Here is a 24,115-nt window from a genome sequence, read left to right as displayed (position 1 = left end):
TCTCTTTCTGGAGTGTCCTTGTCTATCTGGATACATTCTATTTACTTCAATAAGACATCCCCAAAACAACTTTCTCTCTGCAGACTTAGGTGATGTCCCTTCTCCTATCTCCCTTAAAGGTTCCAGGAGGAGGGAGGTTTTCTCTGTGGGCATTCTCACAGACTCCTGCAATGCTTGCAGGTTTTGCACTGTATTCCTTTCTCTGTGCACTATCTCCTCCTATTTTCTATACTGTGAGGTATTGAGGGCAGGGTCCACATTTTGTTAATCTGTATATTCCCAAGATCTAACGCCAGCCTCTACAGGTTTGCTGAAGAATTGAGTGGTCTGACACACATCCTGGCTTGTGTGAAAGTCATGCATCCATCCTGGAGATCCCTGACTGAGGGAAAATACGGCTACTGAGTCATTTCACAGTGGACAAGACACTGCAGCCCTTTTCATGAGACAATAAAGAATGTATCCTTTTTTTTTTCTTTTTGGCAGGAATTCTATATTATTATTTAATGAATGTTGTATAATTCTGTATTCTTATTTGGTGAAGGTTTCACAAATGTTATTGCCCTATGTCTCCATGTTTTCTAGAACTGGAGTATGCTTCTTTCCACATGAGCCATAACAATTTACTGACCTTTCCAAACCCCTTGAACAGCAGATAATTTCATAGGAAATCAGAAAATAAATAAGAGAGACATATCAAGAAGCAGATAACACAATGGAAAAGAGAAGGACAATAGAATTTTCTGGAAATGTTGCTTACGGTTTTGAAGCAGTGGAAGCATCTCTGGGAAGGAGCAGGAAAAATAGAATCAAGACTGGATTGGGCAGTTGATTTCCCCTCATGGTGTGGAGAGAAAGAGGAAATAATAGGAATCTGAGTCCTTGATTCCTTGAACTCTGTTCTTGTTCCAGAATCACTGGTTTTTATTTTACCTGATGGGCAGTGAAAGTAAACTGCTAGCCATTTATTTTTGTAACATATTAACTACTTCCAGCATAAAAAAATCAATTCCAGATTATTTCTATGACCATCAGTATTCTTTGACCCACTTTCTCAAATTTTCTGTCTTTGAAAAATAGGACTTTTAGGCTACACTGGCTCTGATCATTAATCAGTGCCTTAAATATTTTTAAGAAGAAACAAAATAAATTATATGACTTGATAAAATCGATTAATATTCTTGACTTTCATTTTCTTTTTTTAAAAGAGCTATTAATGTAAATACATATCCCAAATTGGTTCTTAGTAGTCCAGGGAGCATCACATATTCCCCTCGGCTTCATCCTATATGGTTCTTTAATGAAGCAAAGAAGTGGAATTTATCACAGGATTTTAAACAAAATAAATCTGAAGACAATCTCTCCCTTGTTTAGTGGCTTAACATTTGCATTTTATAGCTTTCTTTATGTTTGCTTGTTTATAAAGAAAATGATAGTTCATTTGGATACAACCCATATAAAACATACTTATTATTTCTTAGTTCCTTGAACATCTAGAATAAAAGCCAATTAATTCATTTTATTCCCTAAGGAAATGACCTTTAATTGATGAACATTCTTATTTAATTCTACTTTGAGCAATATAAAAATATTTTATCCGGGCTCCTAGGTGGCTCAGTCAGTTAACTGTCTGCCTTCGGCACCTGCCTTAGGCTCAGGTCATGATCTTGGGGTCCTGGAATCGAGCCCCATGTTGGGCTCCTTGCTCAGCGGGGAGTCTGCTTCTCCCTCTCCCTCTGCTGCTCCCCCTGCTTGTGCTCTCTCTTTCTGTCAAATAAATAAATAAAATCTTAAAAAAAATGTTATCAATAGTGATTCATCATCCCATTTGCTTTCCAAGGGAGACTGGGATGTTAGAATCTATTTTCATGGAGTCCTGAAAATAAGAAAGATCCACACTGTTACATTAATTTAACACACAAAATGAAGTGTGCTTATTTTGAATAGAGAACCGGTTTAAACTCTAAAATAGGATGTGATGAGAAACAGACATTTCTATAGATGAAGTATATTTTGTTTTTGACATACTTTTATTTTTTTTTAGATCTATTTATTTGAGAGTGAGAGAGAGAGCACGAGTGAGGGGAGGGGCAGAGGGAGAGAGAGAATTTTAAGCAGGCTCCACACCCAGCACCGAGCGGGGGGCGGGGCTCAATCTCACGACCGGAGGATCATGACCTGAGTGAAATGAAGAGTCCCACGTTTAACCAACGGAGCCATCGAGGGGCCCTTTTGACTACATTTTTGTAAACGACCTGAGAGAGTGAGGAGTGATGATACTGTACGTGGCCACCTTTTGGAACTGTATTTAAAACTATAGGTATGTAAAATATTTAAATTCTAAGAAAGATAATAAACTGGGTGACATAAAGCCAAGTCAAATAGAATAAGCTATAATAAAGCATTGTCCTGGCCCTTAGTAGTTGGCAAATGTTTGCTGAATGAATATAAAACTCTTCTGTTTGATTCTGGGTCCTTCCCTCACTAGAATCTTTATGTTCTTTTCTCTTCTACTGAATTCCCCTGTGCTCTCCCCCTCCACTCCTGCACTGCCATAAATAATACTTACTCTCCACCCACTTAATGTGGGATAAATTAACTTATAATAAGTAATAAATGACTTATAAGAGGTCCTAGGCATAATTAAACTTATTAGATGTGCAACAAACCTATATTTTGGCTAAATGACTAATAATTAAAAATAAAAATCCATATTTGGATGAAGCAAAAATCATCATTGTAACTTGAACTCCGGGAATGGAAGAATAAATTGGGTGTCATCAACTTTATCATTTTGATTTTTCATTGCAAATTTTATTAGGTACATTTAAAATATATATTATGTGGCATAAATAATACTTTTCTCAGCATTCTCAACTAAGACTTTTATACTCTTTGGTCTTCAATTTTTTTTCTTATATTCCCTAAAAGAATTTTATTAAACATGTAACTCCTCACACTTCCTTAACTTAAATTTTTCATCATGTGCAAGATGATAAAAAATGTATTATAAATACTGCTATTTTAAAAATAAAGCTGTAATATCACTTTTTAAACATATCCAATGAAATGTACATACCGTTAGTCATTGCTTACCATCATCCATTTGTTGGATCCTTTTGTTGCTAGTTGGAAATTTTACATCATTCTTGTTTCTTCTTGATTTTGTATTTCCATTCTAATTTCCCACATAATTTTATCCTGGTATTTTATTCTTCAATATATTTTAATGAACACCTTATCATTCATTTCTGTAACTAAAGATAATCAAAATCATTAAAAAAAGTTTTTGTACCTATAAGGTTCTGAGTAGTAATGTAATTTTTCTGGATTGAATGATCATAACAAGAGTTGTCAGTATGTTACTTATCAAGACCATACATATCTACTACAATCTTTTTTTTTTTTTTAAAAGATTTTATTTATTTATTTGAGAGAGAGAGAGAATGAGAGAAAACACATGAGAGGGGGGAGGGTCAACTCCCTGCCGAGCAGGGAGCCCGATGCGGGACTTGATCCAGGGACTCCAGGATCATGACCTGAGCCGAAGGCAGTCGCTTAACCAACTGAGCCACCCAGGCGCCCTATCTACTACAATCTTAATAAATAGGAAACACAAGAGATAAAATTTTGTTTGAAAATAATTTCTTAATGAAATAAATTGTACATTTTAGCCATTTGGTTTCCGCAGTCAGATTTTGTATCCTTGAATGAATATTACTTATTGCTCTATTGAGGCAAATTTCCACTATCTATTTACCTCCTATTTTTTCTATTCTATTTCTATTCTAGAATATTCCTGTTCTGTTTCCTATCATATAGGTGTAAGCACCAAGAAATCTCGTTCACATAAAGAGAGTGAAATGAGAGAGGTTCTATTAGAACAATATCATTTAAGGATTTAGGCCTCTCAGTTATAAGCCAAAGGTCACATTATCATCATCATTAAATATAATTGTAGTTATATAATTATAATTATGAGCTAAAAAAAATAGCCTCCTTAATTTTGTTGAAAGCAAAGCACTGGAAACTAGGTCAATTGCAAAAGAGTTTGGAACTCCGTCATTAGAATCAATCTCATTCTCAGTTTCTAGGAAGTACACAAAAAAGACTAACCAGCACTTATAAATGGGTACTGATTGTTACTTTCTTTCTTTTTTTTTTTTATTCTGTTAATCCCCACACATCATTAGTTTTAGATGTAGTGTTCCATGATTCATTGTTTGTGCATAACACCCAGTGCTCCATGCAGAATGTGCCCTCCTCAATACCCACCACCAGGCTAACCCATCCTCCCACCCCCCTCCCCTCTAGAACCCTCAGTTTGTTTTTCAGAGTCTATCATCTCTCATGGTTCATCTACCCCTCCAATTTCCCCCCCTTCATTCTTCCCCTCCTGCTACCTTCTACTTCTTTTTTTTTTTTCTTAACATATATTGCATTATTTGTTTCAGAGGTACAGATCTGAGATTCAACAGTCTTGCACAATTCACAGCGCTTACCAGAGCACATACCCTCCCCAGTGTCTATCACCCAGTCACCCCATCCCTCCCACCCCACCCCCCACTCCAGCAACCCTCAGTTTGTTTCCTGAGATTAAGAATTCCTTATATCAGTGAGGTCATATGATACATGTCTTTCTCTGTTTGACTTATTTCGCTCACCATAACACCCTCCAGTTCCATCCACATTGTTGCAAAGGGCAAGATCTCATTCCTTTTGATGGCTGCATAATATTCCTTTGTGTATATATATATACACCACCTCTTCTTTATCCATTCATCTGTCGATGGACATCTTGGCTCTGTCCACAGTTTGGCTATTGTGGACATTGCTGCTATAAACATCGGGGTGCACGTACCCCTTCGGATCCCTACTTTTGTATCTTTGGGGTAAATACCCAGTAGTGCAATTGCTGGATCGTATGGTAGCTCTATTTTCAACTTTTTGAGGAACCTCCATATTGTTTTCCAGAGTGGCTGCACCAGCTTGCATTCCCACCAACAGTGTAGGAGGGTTCCCCTTTCTCCGCATCCCCGCCAACATCTGTTGTTCCCTGACTTGTTAATTTTAGCCATTCTGACTGGTGTGAGGTGGTATCTCATTGAGGTTTTGATTTGGATTTCCCTGATGCCGAGCGATGTTGAGCACTTTTTCATGTGTCTGTTGGCCATTTGGATGTCTTCTTTGGAAAAATGTCTGTTCATGTCTTCTGCCCATTTCTTGATTGGATCATTTGTTCTTTCGGTGTTGAGGTTGATGAGTTCTTTATAGATTTTGGATACTAGCCCTTTATCTGATATGTCATTTGCAAATATCTTCTCCCATTCTGTCGGTTGTCTTTTGGCTTTGTTGACTTTCTTTTGCTGTGCAAAAGGTTTTTATCTTGAAGAAGTCCCAAAAGTTCATTTTTGCCCTTGCTTCCCTTGCCTTTGGTGATGTTTCTAGGAAGAAGTTGCTGCGGCTGAGGTCGAAGAGGTTGCTGCCTGTGTTCTCCTTTAGGATTTTGATGGATTCCTGTCTCACATTGAGGTCTTTCAACCATTTGGAGTCTATTTTTGTGTGTGGTGTAAGGAAATGGTCCAGTTTCATTGTTCTGCATGTGGCTGTCCAATTTTCCCAACACCATTTGTTGAAGAGACTGTCTTTTTTCCATTGGACATTCTTTCCTGCTTTGTGAAGATTAGCTGACCATAGAGTTGAGGGTCCATGTCTGGGCTCTCTGTTCTGTTCCATTGATCTATGTGTGTTTTTGTGCCAGTACCATACTGTCTTGATGATGACAGCTTTGTAATAGAGCTTGAAGTCCGGCATTATGATGCCGCCAGCTTTGCTTTTCTTTTTCAACATTCCTCTTGCTATTCGAGGTCTTTTCTGGTTCCATACAAATTTTAGGATTATTTGTTCCATTTCTTTGAAAAAAGTGGATGGTTTCTGATGGGGATTGCATTGAATGTGTAGATTGCTCTAGGTAGCATTGACATCTTCACAATATTTGTTCTTCCAGTCCATGAGCATGGAACGTTTTTCCATTTCTTTGCATCTTCCTCAAATTCTTTCATCATGAGTATTTTATAGTTTTCTGAGTACAGATCCTTTGCCTCTTGGGTTAGATTTATTCCTAGGGATCTTATGGTTTTGGGTGCAATTGTAAATGGGATCGACTCCTTAATTTCTCTTTCTTCTGTCTTGTTGTTGGTGTATAGGAATGCCACTGATTTCTGTGCATTGATTTTTATATCCTGCCACTTTACTGAATTCCTGTATGAGTTCTAGCAGTTTTGGGGTGGAGTCTTTGGGGTTTTCCACATAAAGTATCATATCCTCTGCAAAGAGGGAGAGTTTGACTTCTTCTTTGCCGATTTGGATGTCTTTTATTTCTTTTTGTTGTCTGATTGCTGTGGCTAGGACTTTTAATACTATGTTGAATAGCAGTGGTGATACTGGACATCCCTGCCATGTTCCTGACCTTAGGGGGAAAGCTCTCAGTTTTTCCCCATTGAGAATGATATTTGCTGTAGGTTCTTCATAGATGGCTTTTATGATATTGAGGTATGTACCCTCGATCCCTATACTCTGAAGAGTTTTAATCAAGAAAGGATGCTGTACTTTGTCAAAAGCTTTTTCTGCATCTATCGAGAGGATCATATGATTCTTGTTCTTTCTTTTATTAATGTATTGTATCACATTGATTGATTTGCAGATGTTGAACCAACCTTGCAGCCCAGGGATAAATCACACTTGGTTGTGGTGAATAATTCTTTTAATGTACTGTTGGATCTTATTGGCTAGTATTTTGGTGAGAATTTTTGCAACCATTTTAATCAGGGTTATTGGTCTGTAATTCTCCTTTTTGATGGGGTCTTTGTCTGGTTTTGGGATCAAGGTAACGCTGGCCTCATAAAATGAGTTTGGAAGTTTTCCTTCCATTTGTATTTTTTGGAACAGTTTCAGAAGAATAGGTATTAATTCTTCTTGAAATGTTTGGTAGAATTCCCCTGGGAAGCCATCTGGCCGTGGGCTTTTGTTTCTTGGGAGATTTTTGATGACTGCTTCAATTTCCTTAGTGGTTATAGGTCTGTTCAGGTTTTCCATTTCTTCCTGGTTCAGTTTTGGTAGTTGATACATCTCTAGGAATGCATCCATTTCTTCCAGGTTATCTAATTTGCTGGCATAGAGTTGCTCATAATATGTTCTTATAATTGTTTGTATTTCTTTGGTGTTGGTTGTGATCTCTCCTCTTTCATTCATGATTTTGTTGATTTGGGTCCTTTCTCTTTTCTTTTTGATAAGTCTGGCCAGGGGGTTATCAATCTTGTTAATTCTTTCAAAGAACCAGCTCCTACTTTCGTTGATCTGTTCTACTGTTCTTTTGGTTTCTATTTCATTGATTTCTGCTCTGATCTTTATTATTTCTCTTCTCCTGCTGGGTTTAGGCTTTATTTGCTGTTCTTTCTCCAGCTCCTTTAGGTGTAGGGTTAGGTTGTGTACTTGAGACCTTTCTTGTTTCTTGAGAAAGGCTTGTATTGCTATATACTTTCCTCTTAGGACTGCCTTTGCTGCATCCCAAAGATTTTGAACGGTTGTGTTTTCATTTTTATTGGTTTCCATGTATTTTTTTAATTCTTCTTTAATTTCCTGGTTGACCCATTCATTCTTCAGTAGGATGCTCTTTAGCCTCCATGTATTTGAGTTCTTTCCGACTTCCCTCTTGTGATTGAGTTCTAGTTTCAAAGCATTGTGGTCTGAAAATAGGCAGGGAATGATCCCAATCTTTTGGTACCAGTTGAGACCTGATTTGTGACCTAGGATGTGATCTATTCTGGAGAATGTTCCATGGGCACTAGAGAAGAATGTGTATTCTGTTGCTTTGGGATGGAATGTTCTGAATATGTCTGTGAAGTCCATTTGGTCCAGTGTGTCATTTAAAGTCTTTATTTCCTTGTTGATCTTTTGCTTAGACGATTTGTCCATTTCAGTGAGGGGGGTGTTAAAGTCCCCCACTATTATTGTATTGTTGTCGATGTGTTTCTTTGCTTTTGTTATTAATTGCCTTGTATAATTGGCTGTTCCCATGTTAGGGGCATAGATATTTACAATTGTTAGATCTTCTTGTTGGATAGACCCTTTAAGTAGGATATAGTGTCCTTCCTCATCTCTTATTACAGTCTTTGGTTTAAAATCTATTTTGTCTGATATAAGGATTGCCACCCCAGCTTTCTTTTGGTGCCCATTAGCATGGTAAATGGTTTTCCACCCCCTCACTTTCAATCTGGGGGTGTCTTTGGTTCTAAAATGAGTCTCTTGCAGACAGCATATCGATGGGTCTTGTTTTTTAATCCAGTTTCATAGCCTGTGTCTTTTGATTGGGGGAATTTAGCCCATTTACATTCAGGGTAACTATTGAAAGATAGGAATTTTGTGCCATTGTATTGCCTGTGAGGTGACTGTTACCGTATATTGTCTGTGTTCCTTTCTGGTCTATGTTGTTTTTAGGGTCTCTCTTTGCTTAGAGGACCCCTTTCAAGATTTCTTGTAGCCTGGTTTTGTGTTTGCAAATTCCTTCAGTTTTTGTTTGTCCTGGAAGCTTTTTATCTCTCCTTCAATTTTCAGTGACAGCCTAGCTGGATATAGTATTCTTGGCTGCATATTTTTCTCATTTAGTGCTCTGAATATATCCTGCCAGTCCTTTCTGGCCTGCCAGGTCTCTGTGGATGGGTCTGTTGCCAATCTAATGTTTCTACCATTGTAGGTTACATATCTCTTCTCCCGAGCTGCTTTCAGGATTTTCTCTTTGTCTATGAGACTTGTAAGTTTTACTATTAGATGTCGGGGTGTTGACCTATTTTTATTGATTTTGAGAGGGGTTCTCTGTGCTTCCTGGATTTTGAAGCCTGTTTCCTTCCCCAAATTAGGGAAGTTCTCTGCTACAATTTGCTCCGTTATAGCTTCTGCCCCCCTCTCTCTTTCTTCTTCTTCTGGGATCCCAATTATTCTAATGTTGTTTCGTCTTATGGTATCGCTTATCTCTTGAATTCTGCCCTCGTGATCCAGTAGTTGTTTATCTCTCTTTTTCTCAGTTTCTTTATTTTCCATCATTTGGTCTTCTATATTACTGATTCTCTCTTCTGCCTCATTAATCCTAGCAGTTAGCACTCCCATTTTTGATTGCACCTCATTAATAGCCTTTTTGATTTCTACTTGGTTAGATTTTAGTTCTTTTACTTCTCCAGAAAGGGTTTCTCTAATAACGTCCATATTTTTTTCAAGCCTAGCTAGTATCTTTAAAGTGATGATCTGAACTCTAGATCTGACATCGTACTAAAGTCCTTATTGAGTAGGTCCCTGGCAGTCGGTACTACCTCTTGTTTTTTTTGTTGACGTGATTTTTTCCATCTTGTCATTTTGTGCAGAGGAGAATAGATTAATGAGAGAACAAAATGCTAGCAGAGTAACAATGTCCCCAGAAAATATACTCTAAACAAATCAGAAAAGACCTGAAGCAGTGGAAAAAGAAACGGAAAGAGAGAAAAAGGAAAAAGAAAAAAAAGTAAAAGAAAAAGAAAAAGATAAAAACAAAACAAAACAAAACAACAACAACAACAAAAAACCAGAATGTGATCAAATATGATCAGGCTGGTATATAGATCAGTGCCACACACTAGATTTGGGGTGTATTTTGGTCTTTTAGAAGAAAGTGCCTCCCAAAATTTTAAAGAAAGAAAATTTATATATGTACAAAAATAAGGGTTGATATGATGAAGGGTTGGAATATGACTATAAAGATGGAAAGTATAAAAAATTTTATAAAAGGAATTGATAAGTTTTTGAAAAAAGAAAGAAGAGGATTTAAAAAAAGAAAAAAGAAAAAAAAGGGAGAGAATGTGATCAGGCAGGGGAGTAGAAAACACCATATACTAGAGATTTAGGGTATATTTTAATGTGTTAGAAGAAACTATCTCAAAATTTTAAAGAGAGAACAACTTATATATATATGCCAAAAATACGGGTAACTACTATGAAGGGATAGAATATGACTCTAAAAATGAAAAATAAAAATGTTTTTTAAAAAAAGGGATTGATAAGATGTTGGTTGAAAAAGGGAAAACGAAAAATTCAAAAATAAAAAAGACAGTTCAAAAAAATTAACTTTGAAAGACTAAAGAATCATGGTAAAAAAGCCATGAATTCTATGTGCAGTATTCCCCTAGCGCTGGAGTTCTGCCGTTCTCATTGATCGGTAAACTTGGTCTTGGCTGGCTGTTCTCGCTGATCTTCTGGGGAGGGGCCTGTTGCCATGGTTTCCAAATGACTTTGCCGGAGGCGGAATTGCCCCATCCTTGCCTGGTCCATGCTAAGTAATCTGCTCAGGTTTGCTCTCCAGGGCCTTTGTTCCCTGCGAGCTTTCCGTACAGCTTTGGAGGCGGAGAGTGAAAATGGCAGCCTCCCAATCTCCGCCCCGGAGGAGCCGAGAACTCGGGGCCCCGCTTCTCAGTGAGCCCCCAGAGAAAAGCCGTCAGTCACTCCCGTCTCTCCGGTCTCCGGCCGCAGTCCGTGCTCACCAGGCCTGCGACCGCGCGCCTCTATCTCTGGCACCCGATCCCGGGTGGAGTCTCCAAACCCAGCAGATCCCTGCGGTGCACTCCCGCGCGGCTCCTCCCGGGGGAGGAAGGTGAGTGTCCCCGGATCTGCCGCTTGTTGGGTCCCTGCTGGAGGAGCAGGGGCCCGACTGTGCCGCGGATCACGGTTTATGGCCACCCCGAGCTGAGAGCCCGCGCCTGGGCTCCGCCTCTGCAGCCGGCTTCCCTGCTCCGTTACCTGGGAGCTCTGCCGCCCTCAGGCACCCCCAGTCTTTCTGTGACCCCGAGGGTCCTGAGACCACACTGTCCCGGAGGGTTCCACCCCCCGCTTAGCCACCAGAGTGACGTCCCTCGGCGGAGCAGACTTTTAAAAGTTCCGATTTTGTGCTCCGTGGTTCTATTCACTTGCCAGAAGCGGCCAACGGAGGCCCCTCCCCCGCCGTCTATCCTCCCGAATATCGCGTCGGATTCACTTCTCCACACGTCCTACCTTCCAGAAAGTGGTCGCTTTTCTGATGAGAGAGTTGTTGCTCTTCTTTTCTTCGATCTCCTGTTGAGTTTGTAGGTGTTCAGAATGGTTTGATCCCTATCCAGCTGAATTCCTGAGAGGAGACGAAATCCAGGTCTCCTACTCCTCCGCCATCTTGCTCCACCCCCTGATTGTTACTTTCTTACTTAAAGACACCTAATATACTTAAGAAATTTTGGAAAATTAAAATATTATTAACTCAATTACAGTTTTGTAAATAAAAAGCCTCATAAAATTCTTTAACTTATTTTCTAAACCATGACTTACACATTTAGCTGATTAAATTTCCAGTTCTCATTGTCAAAATAATTAATCAGATGAAACATTTCTGATAGGACAAGTAATGCTTCATTTTTTATTCAAATAAATCCATAAATATACATCCTTATGATAATTGACTTCTAAATTCTAAGGTAAGGTAGAGTCTTGCTCAGTATTTGTTACTTAGAGGCAGGAGGACATTTCTGCTTCAGGATTTCTTCCCACGCTGTCTGCTTTATTCTTACGGAACTCTCAGGGGCAATAGATATTAACAAGGGCTGGGGAAAAGAGGCGGGGCTTTAAACGAAAGTTGTCCTTATTTCTGCCACCCACCCTTACCATATGTATGAGTACAGAAAATTAAAAAGTGAGCCCAAATTACCCATTTATAAAGTCATATTTTTTTTAATTCCAGGAATGTGTTTAAGACAGATGGATGAATAAGGCCAATAATGGGCTTTGATGTCTTAAAGGAGTTCTTGCAAATATCAATTTTTTAAAAAGATTTTATTTATTTGAGAGAGAGAGAGACAGAGCACAAGCAGAGGGAGCTGCAGGCAGAAGGAGAAGCAGGCTCCTTGCTGAGCAAGAAGCCCGATGCGGGACTTGATCCCAGGATCCTGGGATCATGACCTGAGCGGAAGGCAGATGCTTAACTGACTGAGCCACCCAGGTGTCCCCAAAATATCAACCTTATAGATACAATATCAATTTTTTTAAAAGATTTTATTTATTTATTTATTTGAGAGAGAGAGAGAATGAGAGACAGAGAGCATGAGAGGGAAGAGGGTCAGAGGGAGAAGCAGACTCCCTGCCGAGCAGGGAGCCCAATGCGGGACTCGATCCCGGGACTCCAGGATCATGACCTGAGCCGAAGGCAGTCGCTTAACCAACTGAGCCACCCAGGTGCCCTACAATATCAATTTTTTGAGTTGTCTTTTTGGAAGAGACTGGCAAGAAGTTTTCCACTCCAAGATAGATCCAAAATACATATAACTGTAAGTGAATATTCATATATTAAAATAGATCCACAAATTATGCCTTGATTAAATTAGCAACATTATGATAGTGATTTTATATAATTATTACCTACAAAGATCATTGGATTATTGATTATACAAAATTTCAGGGATCCTCAGAAATGATGTTGAAATAGGTTGAGGCCAAAGCTGAACCCGAATGGCAGATTTTAGCCAAATGTCAAAGTCAGAGATCAATGTCACAGCATTCCAATTTTTAATAGTAGGTAGCCACTAAACTCACACGAGTGAAAATATAGTAATGAAATTCCAGTCATCAGTTTAATAGACACTCAATAAATATTTGTGGAATGAAGTAATAAATACAATACTTTGATACATTTCCTGGCTAAAATAATGTTCATATAAGCAAGAAAAGTATCTGGAAAAGAAGAAATCTGAAATCCAGTGTGGGCATATTTTTTTTAAAAGATTTTATTTGGGGCACCTGGGGCTCAGTCAGTTAAGCGTCTGCCTTTGGCTCAGGTCCTGATCCTGGGGTCCTGGGATGGAGCCCTGCGGTGGCTTCCCTGCTCAGCGGAGTGTCTGCTTCTCCCTTTCCCTTTGCCCCTCGCCCAGGCTCATGCTCTCTCTCTCTCACACTGTCTCTTTCAAATAAATAAGATCTTTTTTAAAAAGATCTTATTTGACAGAGAGAGAGAGCAAGCAGGGGGAGGAGCAGAAGAAGAGGGACAAACAGACTTCATGCTGAGGGTAGAGCCCGATGCAGGGCTCAATCTCATGACCCTTAGATCATGACCTGAGTGGAAATCAAGGGTCGGACAGTTAACTGACTGAGTCACTCAGGTGCCCCTGGGAGTATTTTAACTGGACTTAAGTTTGGACAACACAGGGGTTAACAGAATAGACTCACTTGTCAAACTGCCTGGAATGAAATCCCAGGCTCCTTACTTATTGTGCCACATTGGGCAAATTACACAACCTCTCAGTACTTCTGCTTCTCCATCGGTAAAATTGGCTTAATAATAATAATAATTCCTGCATGATTGGATTACATTAATTAACATATGTAAATTATTGCTGTTATTTACTGCTACATGAAAAAGAGAACAAAAGCTAAGTTATGGCTCTAATAATAGCATTAAATATTTACATAAAGAAGGACTAGAGGAGAGTAAGTAAACATGAAAAGAATTGACTTTGTATCATTGATAATGGTGATGTGTTAATTATATAACAAATAATTTTTAAAAAATTCTTAAGATAAAGCTATTAAAAAAAGCTCTACGAAAGACATCATTACCTTTGGACATATTTCTAAACCAATGTTATTTCCACAGAAAGATGTGTTTACAGAGCATTGAGCAACTGTGGGTGGGTGAGAATGAGTGTCCTTGCCACCCTAGTGTATGTGGAATGGGGGGTAGAGCTAGAAGAATTGCCAACTGTAGAATAAAATTGAAACTCATAACACACATGGACCATTCATAGCAATGTTTTTAATGAATAAAGAAGCAGATATCCTGGCTGTGATAATTTATCCTCTATAATAACTTGCTGATTTTCAGTATATATTTTTTCTTCCTGTGAATACTTGGCCTAATAGAGAGCAGGCTGGAAAATTTGGAGCTTAAAGGACGCATTTTCACCCATCAAGGATTTCCAGGCATAGATTTTTTTTTTTTTTTTTAAATTCAAGTTAGTTAACATATCTAGTAATATTGGTTTCAGGAGTAGAATTTAGTGATTCATCATTCACATATAATACCCAGTCCAGGCACAGATTTCGAGAAATAAGACAAATGATAAAAAGAATATAAGTATGTGTTTTTTTTGTGGGGGGAGATCTTATTAGAAAGACCCATGTTTAATATCACCATGCTGATTCAGAGATCAGGCCCATGGGTTTGTCAACTGAGTTGTCATTCCTTATTTAGACTGCAGTCATATTTTCTTCATGGACATCATTAAACATTGCCCCAGTAGCAAAATAATGTTCTATGCAGCTCGATTTTCTTCCTCTGAGTCTTCACTGGAAATTTTGTTCAGGAGAATGACATTTTCCATGCCTGCACAACCCTCCCCCACATTCCTGTGATCCCCAGTCTCCACACCCCCAACCTGCTGCTCCTACCTTGTCTGCTTTAGCCATACTGAACTTGCTTTCCTCCAGGATCTAGAAACCTTCCTATCTTAAAGACTTTATGCTTTTTGTTCCCTTCTGTATTTCTCTTCTTTCAGATGTTGATTAGCTCACTTCCTCACCTTATACCTTTGCTATTCTGTCAACTTCTCAATGAGAAGCAAGTGTCATGTCTCATGGGCACATTATTCTTCATTAATTTTTTCAAAAAATTTTATCGTTATGTTAATCACCATACATTACATCATTAGTTTTTGATGTAGTGTTCCATGATTCATTTTTTGTGCATAACACCCAGTGCTCCATGCAGAACGTGCCCTCTTTAATACCCACCACCAGGCTAACCCATCCTCCCACTCCCCTCCCCTCTAGAATGCTCAGTTTGTTTTTCAGAGTCCATCGTCTCTCATGGTTCGTCTCCCCCTCCAATTCCCCCCCTTCATTCTTCCCCTCCTGCTATCTTCTTTTTTTTTTCTTAACATATATTGCATTATTTGTTTCAGAGGTACAGATCTGAGATTCAACAGTCTTGCACAATTCACAGCGCTCACCATAGCACATACCCTCACCAATGTCTATCACCCAGCCACCCCATCCCTCCCACCCCACCCCCCACTCCAGCAACCCTCAATTTGTTTCCTGAGATTAAGAATTCCTCATATCAGTGAGGTTATATGATACATGTCTTTCTCTGATTGACTTTTTCACTCAGCATAATACCCTCCAGTTCAATCCACGTCATTGCAAATGGCAAGATTTCATTACTTTTGATGGCTGCATAATATTCCATTGTATATATATACCACATCTTCTTTATCCATTCATCTGTCGATGGACATCTTGGCTCTTTCCACAGTTTGGCTATTGTGGACATTGCTGCTATAAACATCGGGGTACACGTACCCCTTTGGATCCCTACTTTTGTATCGTTGGGGTAAATACCCAGTAGTGCAATTGCTGGATCATATGGTAGCTCTATTTTCAACTTTTTGAAGAACCTCCATACAGTTTTCCAGAGTGGCTGCACCAGCTTGCATTCCCACCAACAGTGTAGGAGGGTTCCCCTTTCTCCGCAACCCGGCCAACATCTGTTGTTTCCTGACTTGTTAATTTTAGCCATTCTGACTGGTGTGAGGTGGTATCTCATTGAGGTTTTGATTTGGATTTCCCTGATGCCGAGCGATGTTGAGCACTTTTTCATGTGTCTGTTGGCCATTTGGATGTCTTCTTTGGAAAAATGTCTGTTCATGTCTTCTGCCCATTTCTTGATTGGATCATTTGTTCTTTCGGTGTTGAGTTCGATGAGTTCTTTATAGATTTTGGATACTAGCCCTTTATCTGATATGTCATTTGCAAATATCTTCTCCCATTCTGTCGGTTGTCTTTTGGCTTTGTTGACTTTCTTTTGCTGTGCAAAAGGTTTTTATCTTGATGAAGTCCCAAAAGTTCATTTTTGCCCTTGCTTCCCTTGCCTTTGGTGATGTTTCTAGGAAGAAGTTGCTGCGGCTGAGGTTGAAGAGGTTGCTGCCTGTGTTCTCCTTTAAGATTTTGATGGATTCCTGTCTCACATTGAGGTCTTTCAACCATTTGGAGTCTATTTTTGTGTGTGGTGTAAGGTAATGGTCCAGTTTCATTGTTCTGCATGTGGCTGTCCAATTTTCCCAACACCATTTGTTGAAGAGACTGTCTTTTTTCCATTGGACATTCTTTCCTGCTTTGTGAAGATTAGTTGACCATAGAGTTGAGTGTCCCTTTCTGTGCTCTCTATTCTGTTCCATTGATCTATGTGTCTGTTTTTGTGCCAGTACCATACTGTCTTGATGATGACAGCTTTGTAATAGAGCTTGAAGTCCGGCATTATGATGCCGCCAGCTTTGCTTTTCTTTTTCAACATTCCTCTTGCTATTCGAGGTCTTTTCTGGTTCCATACAAATTTTAGGATTATTTGTTCCATTTCTTTGAAAAAAGTGGATGGTTTCTGATGGGGATTGCATTGAATGTGTAGATTGCTCTAGGTAGCATTGACATCTTCACAATATTTGTTCTTCCAGTCCATGAGCATGGAACGTTTTTCCATTTCTTTGCATCTTCCTCAAATTCTTTCATGAGTATTTTATAGTTTTCTGAGTACAGATCCTTTGCCTCTTGGGTTAGATTTATTCCTAGGGATCTTATGGTTTTGGGTGCAATTGTAAATGGGATCGACTCCTTAATTTCTCTTTCTTCTGTCTTGTTGTTGGTGTATAGGAATGCCACTGATTTCTGTGCATTGATTTTTATATCCTGCCACTTTACTGAATTCCTGCATGAGTTCTAGCAGTTTTGGGGTGGAGTCTTTGGGGTTTTCCACATAAAGTATCATATCCTCTGCAAAGAGGGAGAGTTTGACTTCTTCTTTGCCGATTTGGATGTCTTTTATTTCTTTTTGTTGTCTGACTGCTGTGGCTAGGGCTTCTAATACTATGTTGAATAACAGTGGTGATAATGGACATCCCTGCTCTGTTCCTGACCTTAGGGGGAAAGCTCTCAGTTTTTCCCCATTGAGGATGATATTCACTGTGCATTTTTCATAGATGGCTTTTATGATATTGAGGTATGTACCCTCGATCCCTATACTCTGAAGAGTTTTGATCAAGAAAGGATGCTGTACTTTGTCAAAAGCTTTTTCTGCATCTATCGAGAGGATCATATGATTCTTGTTCTTTCTTTTGTTAATGTATTGTACAACGTTGATTGATTTGCAGATGTTGAACCAACCTTGCAGCCCAGGGATAAATTCCACTTGGTCATGGTGAATAGTCCTTTTCATGTACTGTTGGATCTTATTGGCTAGTATTTTGATGAGAATTTTTGCATCCATGTTCATTAAGGATATTGGTCTGTAATTCTCCTTTTTGATGAGGTCTTTGTCTGGTTTGGGGATCAAGGTAATGGTGGCCTCATAAAACGAGTTTGGAAGTTTTCCTCCCATTTCTATTTTTTGGAACAGTTTCAGAAGAATAGGTATTAATTCTTCTTGAAATGTTTGGTAGAATTCCCCTGGGAAGCCATCTGGCCGTGGGCTTTTGTTTCTTGGGAGATTTTTGATGACTGCTTCAATTTCCTTAGTGGTTATAGGTCTGTTTAGGTTTTCCATTTCTTCCTGGTTCAGTTTTGGTAGTTGATACATCTCTAGGAGTGCATCCATTTCTTCCAGGTTATCTAATTTGCTGGCATAGAGTTGCTCATAATATGTTCTTATAATTGTTTGTATTTCTTTGGTGTTGGTTGTGATCTCTCCTCTTTCATTCATGATTTTGTTGATTTGGGTCCTTTCTCTTTTCTTTTTGATAAGTCTGGCCAGGGGTTTATCAATCTTGTTAATTCTTTCAAAGAACCAGCTCCTACTTTCGTTGATCTGTTCTACTGTTCTTTTGGTTTCTATTTCATTGATTTCTGCTCTGATCTTTATTATTTCTCTTCTCCTGCTGGGTTTAGGCTTTATTTGCTGTTCTTTCTCCAGGTCCTTTAGGTGTAGGGTTAGGTTGTGTACTTGAGACCTTTCTTGTTTCTTGAGAAAGGCTTGTATTGCTATATACTTTCCTCTTAGGACTGCCTTGGCTGCATCCCAAAGATTTTGAACAGTTGTGTTTTCATTTTCATTGGTTTCCATGAATTTTTTTAATTCTTCTTTAATTTCCTGATTGACCCATTCATTCTTTAGTAGGATGCTCTTTAGCCTCCATGTATTTGAGTTCTTTCTGACTATCCTCTTGTGATTGAGTTCTAGTTCCAAAGCATTGTGGTCTGAAAATAGGCAGGGAATGATCCCAATCTTTTGGTACTGGCTGAGACCTGATTTGTGACCTAGGATGTGATCTATTCTGGAGAATGTTCCATGGGCACTAGAGAAGAATGTGTATTCCGTTGCTTTGGGATGGAATGTTCTGAATATGTCTGTGAAGTCCATTTGGTCCAGTGTGTCATTTAAAGTCTTTATTTCCTTGTTGATCTTTTGCTTAGACGATCTGTCCATTTCAGTGAGGGGGGTGTTAAAGTCCCCCACTATCATTGTATTGTTGTCAATGTGTTTCTTTGCTTCTGTTATTAATTGCCTTATGTAATTGGCTGCTCCCATGTTAGGGGCATAGATATTTACAATTGTTAGATCTTCTTGTTGGATAGACCCTTTAAGTAGGATATAGTGTCCTTCCTCATCTCTTATTACAGTCTTTGGCTTAAAATCTATTTTGTCTGATATAAGGATTGCCACCCCTGCTTTCTTTTGGTGCCCATTAGCATGGTAAATGGTTTTCCACCCCTTCACTTTCAATCTGGGGATGTCTTTGGGTCTAAAATGAGTCTCTTGCAGACAGCATATCGATGGGTCTTGTTTTTTTTATCCAATGTGATAGCCTGTGTCTTTTGATTGGGGCATTTAGCTCATTCACATTCAGGGTACCTGTTGACAGATATGAATTTAGTGCCATTGTATTGCCTGTAAGGTGACTGTTACCGTATATTGTCTGTGTTCCTTTCTGGTCTATGTTGCTTTTAGGCTCTCTCTTTGCTTAGAGGACCCCTTTCAAGATTTCTTGTAGGGCTGGTTTCGTGTTTGCAAATTCCTTTAGTTTTTTTTTTGTCCTGGAAGCTTTTTATCTCTCCTTCAATTTTCAGTGACAGCCTAGCTGGATATAGTATTCTTGGCTGCATATTTTTCTCATTTAGTGCTCTGAATATATCCTGCCAGTCCTTTCTGGCCTGCCAGGTCTCTGTGGATGGGTCTGTTGCCAATCTAATGTTTCTACCCTTGTAGGTTACATATCTCTTCTCCCGAGCTACCTTCAGGATTTTCTCTTTGTCTATGAGACTTGTAAGTTTTACTATTAGATGTCGGGGTGTTGACCTATTTTTATTGATTTTGAGAAGGGTTCTCTGTGCTTCCTGGATTTTGATGCCTGTTTCCTTCCCCAAATTAGGGAAGTTCTCTGCTATAATTTGCTCCAATATACCTTCTGCCCCTCTCTGTCTCTTTCATCTTCTTCTGGGATCCTAATTATTCTAATGTTGTTTTGTCTTATGGTATCCCTTATCTCTTGAATTCTGCCCTTGTGATCCAGTAGTTGTTTATCTCTCTTTTTCTCAGCTTCTTTATTTTCCATCATTTGGTCTTCTATATCACTGATTCTCTCTTCTGCCTCATTAATCCTAGCAGTTAGCACTCCCATTTTTTATTGCACCTCATTAATAGCCTTTTTGATTTCGACTTGGTTAGATTTTAGTTTTTATTTCTCCAGAAAGGGTTTCTATAACTTCCATGCTTTTTTCAAGCCCAGCTAGTATCTTTAAAATCATGATTCTGAACTCTAGGTCTGACATCATACTAATGTCTGTATTGAGTAGGTCCCTGGCAGTTGGTACTACCTCTCGTTCTTTTTGTTGAGGTGACTTTTTCCATCTTGTCATTTTGTTTGGAGGAGAATAGATGAATGAGAGAACAAAATACTAACAGGGTAACAATGTCCCCAGAAAATATACTCTAAACAAATCAGAAAAGACCTGAAACTGGGGGGAAAGAAAGGGAAAGAAAGAAAAAAGAAAAAAAAAGAAAAAGAAAAAGATAAAAACAAAATAAAACAAAACAAAAAGATAAAAGCAAACAAAAACAGAACAAAACAAAAAAAAACAGAATATGATCAAATATGATTAGGCTGGTGCATAGATCAGTGCCACATACTAGATTCTGGGTGTATTTTGGTCTGTTAGAAGAAAGTGCCTCCCAAAATTTTAAAGAAAGAAAAACTTATATATGTAAATTATATATGTAAAATAAGTGTTGATACAATGAAGGGATGGAATATGACTGTAAAGATGAAAATTATAAAAGATTTTATAAAAGGAATTGATAAGATAAGAAGTTGTTTGAAAAAAGAAAGAAGAGATTTAAAAAAAAAGGGGAGAGAATGTGATCAGGCAGGAGACTAGAACAAAGCCATACACTATTGATTTAGGGTATATTTTGATCTGTTAGAAGAAACTGTATCTCAAAATTTTAAACAGAGAACAACTTATATATATATATATATATATATATATGCCAAAAATAAGGGTAACTACTATGAAGGGATAGAATATGACTCTAAAAATGAAAAATAAAAATGTTTTTTAAAAAAAGGATTGATAAGGTGTTGGTTGAAAAAGGGAAAAGAAAAATTCAAAAAAAAAAAAAAAAGAGAGTTAAAAAAAATTAACTTTGAAAGACTAAAGAATCATGTAAAAAAGCCATGGATTCTATGTGTAGTATCCCCTTAGCGCTGGAGTTCTGCCATTCTCATTGATCTGTAAACTTGGCCTTGGCTGGCTGTTTTTGCTGATCTTCTGGGGGAAGGGCCTGTTGCCATGGTTCCCAAATGTCTTTCCCAGAGGCAGAATTGCCCCACCCTTGCCAGGTCCGGGCTAAGTAATCTGTTTGGGTTTGCTCTTGGGAGCTTTTGTTCCCTGCAAGATTTCTGTACAGCTTTGGAGGACAAGAGTGAAAATGGCGGCCTCCCAATCTTCACCCTGGAGCAGCTGAGAACTCGGGGACCCGCTCTTCAGTGAGCCCCCAGAGAAAAGCAGTCAATCACTCCCATCTCCCTAGTCTCCAGCTGCACTCCGTGCTCACCTGGCCTGTGACTGAGCATTTCTATCTCTGGCACCTGACCCTATGTGGAGTCTCCAAACCCAGCAGATCCCTGCGGTGCACTCCCATGCTGCGCTCCCACACTGCTCCTCCCAGGGGAGGAAGGGGAGTCTCCCCAGATCTGCCGCTTGTTGGGTCCCTGCTGGAGGAGCAGTGGCCCAACTGTGCCATGGATCACGGTTTATGGCAATCCCGAGCTGAGAGCCCGTGCCTCGGCTCCGTCTCTGCAGCCGGCTTCCCTGCTCCGATACCTGGGAGCTCTGCTACACTCACTCACCCCAGTCTTTCTGTGACCCTGAGGGTCCTGAGACCACACTGTCCCGGAGGGTTCCACCCCCCGCTTAGCCACTGGAGCGACCACCCTCAGCAGAGACGACTTCTAAAAGTTCCGATTTTGTGCTCCGCTGCTCTATCACTTGCCAGAAGCAGCTGATGGAGGCCCCCTCCCCTGCCATCTATCCTCCCGAATATTGCCTCAGATTCACTTCTCCGCATGTCCTACCTTCCAGAAAGTTGTCGCTTTTCTGTTCAGAGAGTTGTTGCTATTCTTTTCTTTGATCTCCTGTTGAGTTCCTAGGTGTTCAGAATGGTTTGATCCCTATCCAGCTGAATTCCTGGGTCCAGATGAAATCCAGGTCTCCTACTCCTCTGCCATCTTGCTCCAGCCCTTCTCCTTTTTTTAAAAAAACATATAATATAGTATTTGTTTCAGAGGTACAGGTCTGTGATTCAACAATCTTACACAATTCACAGCGCTCACCATAGCACATACCCTCCCCAATGTCTATCACCCAGCCACCCCATCCCTCCCACCCCCACCACTCCAGCAACCCTCAGTTTGTTTTTCAGAGTCCATTGTCTCTCATGGTTTGTCTCCCCCTCTGATTCCCCCCCTTCATTCTTCCCCTCCTGCTATCTCTTTTTTTTCTTAACATATGTTGCATTATTTGTTTCAGAGGTACAGATCTGTGATTCAACAGTCTTGCACAATTCACAGCGCTCACCATAGCACATACCCTCCCCAATGTCTATCACCCAGCCACCCCATTCCCCTGCCCTCCACCACTACAGCAACCCTCAGTTTGTTTCCTGAGATTAAGAATTCCTCATATCAGTGAGGTCATATGATACATGTCTTTCTCTGATTGACTTTTTCACTCAGCATAACACCCTCCAGTTCCATCCACGTTGTTGCAAATGGCAAGATCTCATTCCTTTTGATGGCTGCATAATGTTCCATTGTATATATATACCACATCTTCTTTATCCATTCATCTGTCGTTGGACATCTTGGCTCTTTCCATAGTTTGGCTATTGTGGACATTGCTGCTATAAACATTGGGGTGCATGTGCCCCTTCGGATCCCTACATTTGTATATTTAGTGTAAATATACAGTAATGCAATTGCTGGGTCATAGGGCAGCTCTATTTTCAACTTTTTGAGGCACTTCCATACTGTTTTCCAGAGTGGTTGCACCAGCTTGCATTCCCACCAACAGTGAGGAGGGTTCCCCTTTGTCCGCATCCCCGCCAACATCTGTTGTTTCCTGACTTGTTAATTTTAGCCATTCTGACTGGTGTGAGGTGGTATCTCATTGAGGTTTTGATTTGGATTTCCCTGATTCTGAGCGATAAACATAGAGTAATTAAAAAAAAATGTGAAGTTATACAGGCCTAGTCTGCATATCTTGGGTAAGTTATCTATTTCAGATGCTGTCTGCTTCACTTCCCAGAGATTTTCAGTTTCAGGTCACCAGTTGGTATACAAGTCCATTCAGGTTTTGGGGCATTCTTGAGATGTGACACATGAATCCAGGAATCTATTCCTTGAAGTCTGACTGCCCAGAGATTAGTTAATAACACGTGGTAGAGGCCTTGCCAACGAGCTTGAAGAATTTTTTTGGAGATGTCTTTCCAATAGACAAAGTTTCCAGGCTGTAAGATGTGAGTTTGTCTTCATGTCCTGGGAATGCACTGTGGAAAGACTGTTCTACCAGAGCATGATTATTTTCTAAGTACTTGATCAGACCTTTGCAAAACTGAATTATATCCCCCTTTATTAGTTGTGGGTAAAAATAAGTGTGTGTGTGTGTGGGGGGTCTAAGTGCATTAGCTGTTCTGTAATTATTTCAAAAGGCAAAATTTGGGTGGCTCAATTGGTCGAGCATCCCATACTTGGTTTCTGCTCAGGTCCTGATCTCATGGGTTGTGAGATTGAGCCCTATGTCAGGCTCTGTGCTCAAGGGGGTCTGCTTGGATGTTCTCTCCCTCTGCCCCTTCCCCCACTTGTGCTTTCTCTATCTTTCTCTCTCAAGTAAATAAATAAAATCTTTAAAAAAAGGCAAAAGTTTATGTATCCTGAAGGAAGTAGATATAAGATATAGAAGAACCAATGGTAAATATTTGGCCAGGGTATTTGGAGAGTTTCAACTAATTTAGTTAACTGAGTCTTAATAATTCCATTTGTATATTTTACCAATCCTAAAGACTGAGGATGATAAGCACAATGGCAGTTGCAGAACTAGCCAGACAGTACAAACTCATCAAAGTATTTGAATAGTGAGGTGGGTTCCATGATTACTATGAAGTTTGGGGGAGGGGCAGGGTGATCCTCAAGTGGGAATAATCTTTTCTAAGATGTTAGCTACAGAAGAGGCAGTTACCTGTGTACATGGGAAAACTTCAGTTCAATGTAAAAACATGCAAACCATTACTGGAACATACTTATATCCCTAAGACAGGAGCAGTTGTGTGAAATCCATTTGCCAAACCTTGAATAGTACATTGGGTAAATTAAAATGTCCAGGAGAACTACAGATAAGTTTCCCTGGGTTAAGTTTAGGACAAATGGAACAAGCAAGAAAAGCACTTTTTGCGGCCTTGCCAATGTTTCACCACCAATATTGATTCATGAATGTTAATTTTAGACCTTTCTAGCAGGACCGGTTTGTTATTAGGTTT

General features: G+C 39.5%; 1 protein-coding gene across 1 annotated transcript in view; it reads right to left on the bottom strand.

Moving 5' to 3' along the window:
• The window catches only part of LOC123841422 (pregnancy zone protein-like), a 44,578-nt gene extending 43,702 nt beyond the window's left edge, over positions 1–876 (bottom strand). The window contains exon 1 of the mRNA XM_045871020.3: positions 761–876. Coding sequence (XP_045726976.1) covers positions 761–843 — 83 coding nt within the window. The 5' untranslated portion in view covers positions 844–876. The remainder of the gene's footprint in view (positions 1–760) is intronic.
• Between the last annotated feature and the right edge of the window lie 23,239 nt (positions 877–24,115).

The sequence above is a fragment of the Mirounga angustirostris genome, unplaced genomic scaffold, assembly GCF_029215605.1.
Source record: "Mirounga angustirostris isolate CCGP_5_RB_7025 unplaced genomic scaffold, mMirAng1.0.hap1 SCAF_5, whole genome shotgun sequence".
NCBI lineage: Eukaryota > Metazoa > Chordata > Mammalia > Carnivora > Phocidae > Mirounga > Mirounga angustirostris.
This window is presented reverse-complemented; position numbering and strand designations above follow the sequence as displayed.